This window comes from Pteropus alecto, unplaced genomic scaffold (genome assembly GCF_000325575.1).
Source record: "Pteropus alecto unplaced genomic scaffold, ASM32557v1 scaffold61, whole genome shotgun sequence".
Classification (NCBI taxonomy): domain Eukaryota; kingdom Metazoa; phylum Chordata; class Mammalia; order Chiroptera; family Pteropodidae; genus Pteropus; species Pteropus alecto.
In genome coordinates, this window is record NW_006434835.1 from 9,547,236 (window position 1) to 9,557,129 (window position 9,894).

Sequence of the window (9,894 nt, forward strand, 5' to 3'; positions counted from 1 at the left end):
TAAATATAACCAGATACTCAAACTTTTATTTTAATTCTTATAAAATACTATAGAAATGAACCCAAATGAAACAGATATGTACATGTACATATGTACAAAATTTTACTTCTGAAAAAGAATCTATAAAAGTAGATGGTTAAAAATAAAACAAAGAAACAAACTTAAAAAGATTTAAAACCAATACTATGAAACTGACTTTCTCAAAGTAAAGTAATAGTAATTTTAAATTGCTGGTTGTAGTTGGTTTTTAAACTTATTTACATATTTTATTGTGGTCAGTTATATAAAGGAATCTCTTTTATTTTAGAATATCTTTAGTTTCATTTTATTTCGTCAAATAGCCCTGAATTTTTTCCCTTCACAAATCGTTCATCATGAGGACGTGGCATATTAAGTTACACATCAACTTCGATTTTCTTCTTCCTCTTGAGTCACAGGTCGAAAAGGCAATGTCATTTGTCCTCTTTCAGGATCGGACATTCGAAGAATTCTAATCAGTTTACTTGATGGAAGTGAGCTAGAGGAAGTAAAATAAATTATTCAAATTTCTAAGAAATTTTTTTCACATTACAAAAAAAAAATTTTACTGCTACCTCATGAAAATATAAATCTAAATGGCTGTTATCCGCTAATAGGGAGATATGTCTAACATCTGAAGTTCCAGGAGAAATATAATTTGTAATAAGGAAATAATTTGTTTTCATTTTTTTTTTTTTTTTAAGAAATTAACATCCTGCTAAATGCCATGGGTTTTCAGTTTGGAGGGATATGAACGTGAAGATTTACATATAACCTATTTCTAACTCTTTTTCTTCCTGTCTAGCCAAGAGTTACCTGAATATTTCTAATCACAAATTTAAGCCCCGTATGATCAAAGTGACCACTTTAGAGAGAGTAGACTCTCAGTGACACCGTGCCTGGCACCTTATGGGTAGATACCCAGTCAGTGCCGCCTGACAGCAGGGTAGAGCTCTACAGAAAAACCGGTCCTTTTACCTGACCAGGAAAAGAGCCAAGACTAGGAAAATCCTAATTGTTTCTTTAGTCTAAACAGAATTACTACAGATATTTCACATTCGTTGGTCATGATAACCAAAGAGCAGATTCAAAATAGAACAGTAATAAACCAATAATCACATTCAAATCAACTTGCTTCTGTTATGGGAGGGAGATGACACAAACGAAATTTTAAATATCCGAAAAAACAGATCTTAAATCTCTGGAACGAGTATAGGGGCTAATCCTTGTTCTTTCTTTGGGCCATTTATGCATTTGCACTTTAAAAATTAAGATTATAAAAGACTTCTTTTTCCCCGTTTATATACTTGATATATACATTCGCAGAAGAGTTTTTAAAAGTTACCTCATGCTTTGAGGAGTAAGCAAGATAAACTGCCTGAAGCGCTGGGAATCCGCCATCTTCAGTATCATGTCCATCGCAATTCTCCGGTTAACCATGTCCTGAAGAACAAAGGCGGAAGTGAGGGGCACTGCTGTGTCCTCGCGATCCTGTAAAAACGCTGCTCTGCTGGCTATTACGAAGCCCTGGGCTTTCACCCAGGGGTCACCCATCACCTGCCCTCTGATGCAGAGCATCGGGAAAGATAATACCCGAAACTATTAGGGGAAAATACTGAATACAAACACCTCCCAGGTAAATGCTACAGTCAAAGTATTTATAAGTATAGCTCCCTCCCACAAATATATTTTAAGTAATGAAAAAGTATTCAAAAGACACAACTAAGTGTTATATAATGAATCTAATTTGTACAGTAATAGCCGTTCAGAACAATATCAACAGTAACTTCGCCTTCAACAATTTGTACGTGAACCACTTTGAATTTACAGACCAATCTCTCACTGAATCTTTAAAATGTTAAACAGCACATCAGTGTGTAGAAAAAGAACATTTACTTATAACAGGTTTTGAAATTAAATGAATTAAATAACTAAATGAGTTAAAATGAAAAAAAAAAAAAAATCCAAATATCTCAACTCCCTTGAAAACCGAAAGCTGAAAACACAAATAAACGCATATATTTTTAAAGGTCTGTCGGAAGCCGCGTGTGACAGCAGAGCGTGGTGGCAGGACAGGAGCTTGGGAGGCAGACAGGGCACCCATGCCCTGCCTGTATTGCTCAGTGGCTCCTATGATATAAATTCTTCCATCAGGCATATGTGTAAAGTAATCTAACATAAAGTAAAAAATAACTAGCGCTTGCACAAATGAAATACTGTCCTTTCAAAACACTGCCCTGGGGAGGCCTATCCTTTAATAACAAAGCTGACAATGCACCAAAAAATATTCACTCGTTTCCTTTGGATTGGTTCTCAGAACTTGGGTACATTTTTCTAAACAATTTCAATGGGGGCAAAATGCCATCCTGAGGCCCAAAAAGGACAAATACTTTGCCCACAGTCCTGTGGGTAACTGGCGGCAGAGACAGGTCTCCATCTCAGGTTTTTTAACTTCCAAGTCAAACGTTCCTACTCCCTGGTGTTATAAACGCTGCTCTTTGCAAAGTGGCTGTGAAGAAAGAGGGAGAACAAATAGCAGCCAGAGTTCATCAAGCAAGGGGGGGTGAACTGGTTTTAATTTCTTGTTAGCACAGGAGATGGACATGGACTGGGGATGAGGCTGAGGAGAGCCCACCCGGCGGAGGGTATGGGCACCCCTGACCGGAAGGAGGAGGATGACGCCAGGACAGGTCGGCACGGGGTGTCTCCTCACCACTTACCACACTTTTAAGTGTCCAGGCAAGATCTTTCATTATCGATAAAACTAAAGAAAGAACTGCTTCCTTTCAAAATACACACCCGCCCTCCCCCCTACCAAAAACATTAAGAGATTTTAAAATTTAACCCTACCATGTAGACATCAAACTCATCCAGGCATCTGAAAGGAGATTCAGCAATGGACCACAGAGAAAGGATGAAGCAAACTGTGGAAAAAGAGCGTTCACCTCCAGATAAGGCTCTCATGTCATTGAAAGCAGCTTTGTTTCCCTCTCCAGGCTGAACCTTGAATGAGTTAACAAAAAACGTATAGAAAGAGTCACATTAAATTCTTTACAAAAAAGGTTGGTTAACATCAGAAACAACAGGTTCAGAGTTTTAAAAAAAGAGGTAATAAAACATGGAAGAAACATCTATTCCATTTAAAATATAAAATGGTGAGGTATGCAACAGTGGTTTTTGTTTTACTGTGAGAGAATCAAATTGAAAACATTTACTCACCATAATGTACTGGATCTAACGTAACAAAATTCCAAAGGTTTAATAATAACAATGCAATGTTAGGCAAAAGTTAGCGGTCAAAATTAATAGTTTGAATTAGTCCTCCTGAAGTAGCTATAATTTTCCCCGCTTTAGCTTTGCTGAGAAAAATTGATATATAACAACTGTGGAAGTTTAAGGTGTACAACGTGATGATCTGATACACGAATATATTGTGAAACGATTACCAAAATAAGGTTAGTTAGCACAGCCATCACTTCATAGTTACCTTTGTGTGTGTGTGGTGAGAATTTCTGAGATCTACTCTCTGAGCAACTTTCAAGTACACGATACAGTATATAGTGTTAAATACAGTCACTGCTCTGAAATGGCATGAAAACAGACACACAGACCAATGCAACAGAATCGAGAGCCCAGAAATAAACCCGTGCATATGTGGTCAACTACTATTTGACAAAGGAGCCAAGAATATATATCACGGGGAAAAGATAGTCTCTTTCAATAAATGGTGCTGGGAGAACTGGATATTCACACGCAAAAGAATAAAACTGGACTCTTATCTTATACCACTCACAAAAACTAACACAAAATTAATAGGAGACCTGAAACCATAAAACTTCTAGAAGAACACAGAGGGAAGAGTATACTCATCTTACACAGCTTATACCCTCCGACCACCTTCGCCCATTTCCCCCACACCCCGAAGTCTGGCAACTACCATGCTACTCTGTTTCCGACAGTTTGGCCTTTTAGATGCCACATGTAAGTGAGATTACACAGTATTTGTCTGACTTAGTTCACTTAGTGTAATGCCCTCAGGGTTCATGCATGCTGTCACAACAGGATTTCCTATTGCACTGTGTTTGACTGTGCTTGTGTATATATCGCATTTTCTTTCAACCATTCATCTGTCAACGGACACTTAGGTTGTTTCCATGTCTTGGCCACTGTAAATAATGCTGGAATGAACATGGAGGTGCAGATATCTCTTGACACAGTGGTTTCATTTCCTTCAGATATATACCAAGAAGCAGAATTGGTAGTTCTATTTTTAACTTGAGGAACCTTATATTGTTTTCCATAAGGGCTACACCAGGGTGTCCATTTCTCCACATGCTCGCCAACACTTGTTATTTCTTGTCTTTCTGATCGGGTATCTTTTTGTGTACCTGCTGGACATCTTTACTTCTTCTTTGGGAAAATGTCTATTCTGGTTATTGGCCAATTTTTAAACTGGATATGTTTTTGCTATTGAGTTGTATGAGTTCCTTATATATTCTGGATATTAATCCCTTATCAGATATATGGTTTGCAAATATCTTCTCCCACTCTGTAAGCTGTTTTTGTTTCTTTTGCTGTGCAGAAGCGTTTTAGTTTGACGTAGTTCCACTTTGCTCATTTTTGCTTTGGTGGCTTGTCCTTTTAGTGTCACATCCAAAAAAATCACTGACAAGACCAATATCAAGGAGCTTTTTCCTCGTGTTTTCCTTTAGGAGATTCCAAACTATGTTACAAATCCATAACGATCAATAAGTGTGATGCCTCCAGCTTTGTTCTTTTTTGTCAAGGTTGCTTTGGCTATCTGGGGTCTTTTCTGGTTCCATATGAATTTCAGGATTGTTTTTTCTTTTTCTGTGAACAATGCCATTGGAATCTAGACAGAAATTGTACCGAATCTATAGATGGCTTTGGGTAACATAGACATTTTAACAATACAGTTCTTCTGATCCATGAACACAGGAAATCTTTCTATTTATTTGTGGTTTCTTCAATTTTTTTCATCAATGTGTCATAGTTTTCCAGATACAGATCTTACAACTTCTTGGTTAAATTTATTCTATTTTATCGTTTTTGATTCTACTGTAAATGGGATTGTTTTATTTTTTTCAAACATTTATAAATGCCAACATAATCTTTTGTTGCTTGAATTACAGTGACATCTGGTGGTTAAATTGCTTTACAAGTAATTATTGAATGTCAAAAAGACACAGGACCAATTTAAATAGGTTCATACCAGCCAAAGAATATAGCAGCAATGAACTGAAATTCACAAAATCTCTTCAGAAAAAATTCCCTTTAACAAGGGTCCATGGGGACAATAAAAAACAATATAAAAGCAATTAATGAAATGAATAGCAAACCAACTTGTTTTACATCATTAAGTTTTATAACACGTTTTAGCAGACACACAGCTTCACAAATTTTCCAAACAACTATTTGAAAAAGTATGTAGCTCTTAAGTAAACTTTCATGTATTTTTTAATCTTTTAAGGGTTATGAAAAATTCTAATTTAAGCATACAGTGAAATTTTATGTTTATCATCTGTAAGCCTGAATCCTCTATGAAAATCCAAAAGAAAAAGCAACATTAACAGAAACAGTAAAAAGCCAAACCAAACCGACCAACTAACCAAATAAAAACCCCATATGAAAGTAAGAACTAAGTAACAGGATGCAATCTTTTGCTCCAAATCTGCATTTTGTATCAATCTAATGAATGAAGCCCTAGATGAATTGTGAAGATCTAAATTTTACTTCTTATTTTACTAAGTTACCATGGGACTTCAGCTCAGTTTTATTTTTTGATAAATGAAGACCAGAAACTAGATTCTTAAACAATAATATTCTTTTGAATAACAGGGATGATGTTGGAAAATCTACCTTCAGTTGTCTTATATGGTTAGTTCTGGGGATAAATTACCCAAACACTCCTAATACTGTCTTTTTTTTTCTTCATTTTTATTAGAGTATAAATTATATACAGTAAGGAACACAAAGCTTAAATGTTCAGCTCAAATAGTTTTTACACACACACACACACACACACACACACACACACACACACAGAATAGTTTTTACACAGAGACACACAAACACACACAATCACACACAGCGGGTGACCAGAACGCTTCCAGCATCTCAGCAGATTCTCTGTGTGCGGGTGACCATTACTCAGATCAGACAGAACGCTTCCAGCATCTCAGCAGATTCTCTGTGTTCTCTACAAGTCACTATTAACCACAAGAAGGTAACCAGTATTTTTTACTTTAATCGCATGGATGAATTTTACCAGTTTTTGAAAAGAGTGGAACTGCTTAAGAGCCACTGCCAGACGTGTGTCCAAGCTAGTGCCACCAAATTACACTCCCTCTAGCAAGGTAGGAGGGTCTGGACCCACCCCGCGCCAACACGAGGCGTCATCCGTCTTGTTCATCTTAGTCACACTAGTAGCAATATGATCATAACCTATGGTATAAAGTTGTATTTCTCCAATGACTAATGACACTGAACACATTTTCATGTACTTATTTGCCATTTGGATACTTAAATTTATGAAGTTCCTGTTTAAGCTTTTTGATAATTTTTAAATGTGATGTCGTTCTTCTTCTTAATTATTATTCCTTAAACATTTCAGATGAGTCCTTTCTTAAAAAATGTATTGCAAATTATTAGTTATTTGAAGTATTAATCTAGAAGTATAAATTTATGGCAACTAAGAGTAGTAAGCAATTATTTGAAAAATTTACTCTAATTACTTAGGGTAAGTCGTTGCTCCTGATCTCCTGACTATAAAATTTTAATGCTATATCCCACACTCCCTCTTTCGACGCATGTAACTATGGAAGAATCCATAAACACTGACTCTACAAAGCTGAATGTGGTAGTTTTCTCCACCCAAAAAAGGAGAGATCTAGACATCCTCAGAAATAAGCAGTACACAATTACATGGGGTAGAATACTCTTTGAGAAATCCTTTCTTGGTTTCCTATAGTGTGAGACCAGAGAATATGGACCTTCTAGAATGTCCCACATAATTTAAAAAAGAAACCAGTGGAATAGAAAGAGAAGGTAGACACTTGTCACTGAAATAAAATTCCTAATTTGCATCATAAGAAAATAATGTGGTTGTCTGGGGGTAAAGATATTTTTAGAAATACATATACAATTGCAGCTTTAGCTGGTAAGGTCAATTTAACTTTCAACATTTTGGCAAAGTATCCATTAATTCTCCAAATAATTACCATGCAAAGAGTTGAGATACTTACTGATATAGTAAGAGTTTCATTCTTGTGGTCAAAATTCATTTTTCCACAATAGGCCCGCTGAGATAACAAGTTGTCAAAGTACAATTTGCATCGTAAAGTCAAACACCTTGAAATAAAGAAAATGGGTGTATTTAAAAGAATATACAGATACAGAAGTGTATATTCACGTGGTCTTTAAACTAGCATGTAAGACCAGACAGAAATATGCCAAAATGTTAACACTGGTTGGAACATAGTTGGAAATTTAGGTGGTTTTTCCCCCTTCTTTTTATTCCATTTTTGTCTCCACGGTTTTACCACAAACATCTATAAAATGAAAATGTCACCTCGCATTTAATATATCCCATTACATTACATGTATCAATTCATCAACTATTTTATATAAGGTGTCACAGTAATACAGAAGAGATTAATCTTGTCCTTAGGAGGATTAAACTCTAATAGTTAAGATAATGGATAAAAGACTTATTCATTTGCCTGTCTCTCTCAACTTTATAGTATAGCAAAAGGGTTAAGTGAAACCTCTTAACCATTTTGTATCGTAATACCTGACACCCCACCTGGCGCAGTGCGAACCCCACCATGCCTTCCCCATTTCTCAGAAGGGACTCTGCTGTAAGGAAGACCTTTCCTCCTTCTTCAATCACTTACTTATCCACCTTTCTATTTATCAGGATGGGACCATAGATTCTCATTTTTGTCACTGGGTTATCATCTATTCCTGTCTTTATTTATTTTGGTCCTCAAATTGTCCCTCGTTTTGCCAATGGGAGCCCCTTCAGAAGCCTCCTACATCCTCTCATCACAGCTCTACATCTGTTTTGAGCACTTCCGTGCTTTCTGGCAGAGCAAGAGGATCACCTGCACCTTCCCCGCCCGGCTCTGGAACCGGCCACTTCTCCAAGGAGCCTTGATGCCTTCTGGGTGGAGAATGGTTTTTAGAAAATAAGATCTGGCTGACAGGTGACTGGCTATTTTTCTTAACATTTTTGCTCTTTCATGAGTCTAAGGCTCATTTCCTCAGAGTAACTACCATTTTATTCTTTTCTCTCCCAATTTCCTTCTTAAACTGCATTAAATTTCCACACTAGAAAATACTGATAGCTTGAGCTTTCTTTTGTGCCACAGCAACCACTGTCAGCTGGTTTCCGGAATTTTCTGTTAATTTTTTTTCTTTCAATACTGATGTGTATTCTTCAGTTGCCTCCATTCATGACATGTCTAAAAGAGACTTTGACTTTCCTCATAAAATGGCAAGGTTCTCCAGTGTAAAGAGATAAACAATTTTTAAAATTCTTATTCTACTTCTAAGATTGGGTAAGCAACATAAAACACGTCAGTGACGAAGAAATGTATCAAGCTAATAAACTATAAAACAAATACTTTTACAGAAAATATTTTAAATACAAATTTTCTGGATAACAAAATTTTTAGTATAAAACAAATCCTACTGTTTCTGAAAAAGATGTAGTAATACGCAGTGGATTTACCCTTCTGCCTGTAACAACTAAAAAAATTGGACAAAATATACGAGGCAAGAGTTTTCAGGCTCTGGACATTAGACAGCACAGGCAGTTCCACTCGAACTGATCTACAAAGGACGGGGAACAAACGAATTGAGCCCGATGGATGCCCCAAATCACTGCTCATGGGAAGAGGAAAGGGGAGCGGAAACCTCGGTGGAGCCTGCGGTCTCTGTGTCTGAGGAGACAGAGCCAGGAGCCTGGGAGGCCAAAGAACCTCCGGCTCCCAGAGCAGAGTCTGGAGCAGAGAGCGCAGCGCAGGGAGAACACGAGGGCCTCCAGCCGAGCGCCGTGGGCATCCGTGTGTGCGGTACCCACGGCTGGGGAGAGGGGCACCTGCGAGCAGCAGCGGCAGCAGCAGCTCCCGAAGCTCACCGAGAGCCAGGAACAGTTCCCGTTCCCACCGGCAAGAGTGGAAACCCTGACAAGGTACAGGGATCACAGCAGTTCGCAGAGAGCGCCGCTCACAGGCAGGGGGGACCCGGCGCTCCACTGCCCGCTGCTCTGGTCCCGCCCCACAAAGCTTAAAATTAGCAGCCTTAAAAGGATAAAAATGAATCCTATTTCAATCCTAGTAACATGCTTGTAAAACTGAAACACACATTTCAAAAACTAACCTGCGGTTTCCTTATGTAATACGGTCAAACGTGCGAAGTCTGTTTTTCTTTATGGCTTTATCTGAATTACCCCATATATACTAGAGCAAGATGTATTTTTTTTTTTATTCCTATAGCCTTAAATTGTAGAGTTTTGGATATAAAGACAAGTAGAAAGCATGTTACTGAGGGAGTGCCTCTGGGGAAGAGAGGTTAAAGGACAAGACTAGGGCTGTGTGAGATTCAAACACATCCCGGGCCATCCCTACCTGTCAACTGTCATCTATTTCTGTTGCTTGTGATTTCTGTTGGGGTCAGTTTATCCCTGTGAGTCTGTCCATTTCTGGGTACGTTAATAATACCGTTTTCCTAACTCTGTGTCCATTCACACAACCGATATATATCAAGTTTCCACTCTACTTCAGGTATGTAAGAGGCACCGGAGACACAGCAGTAAATGAAACGGAGATTCTGCATCCATGGAGCTACACC

The 9,894-nt window shown here is 37.8% G+C and overlaps 1 protein-coding gene across 1 annotated transcript in view; it reads right to left on the reverse strand.

Moving 5' to 3' along the window:
- SMC6 (structural maintenance of chromosomes 6) overlaps nucleotides 1-9,894 on the reverse strand; it is a 59,824-nt gene continuing 49,930 nt past the window's right edge. The window contains exons 24-27 of the mRNA XM_006910247.3: nucleotides 7,284-7,389; nucleotides 2,869-3,021; nucleotides 1,364-1,461; nucleotides 1-517 (exon numbers count right to left, since the gene is read on the reverse strand). Coding sequence (XP_006910309.1) covers nucleotides 403-517; nucleotides 1,364-1,461; nucleotides 2,869-3,021; nucleotides 7,284-7,389 — 472 coding nt within the window. The 3' untranslated portion in view covers nucleotides 1-402. The remainder of the gene's footprint in view (nucleotides 518-1,363; nucleotides 1,462-2,868; nucleotides 3,022-7,283; nucleotides 7,390-9,894) is intronic.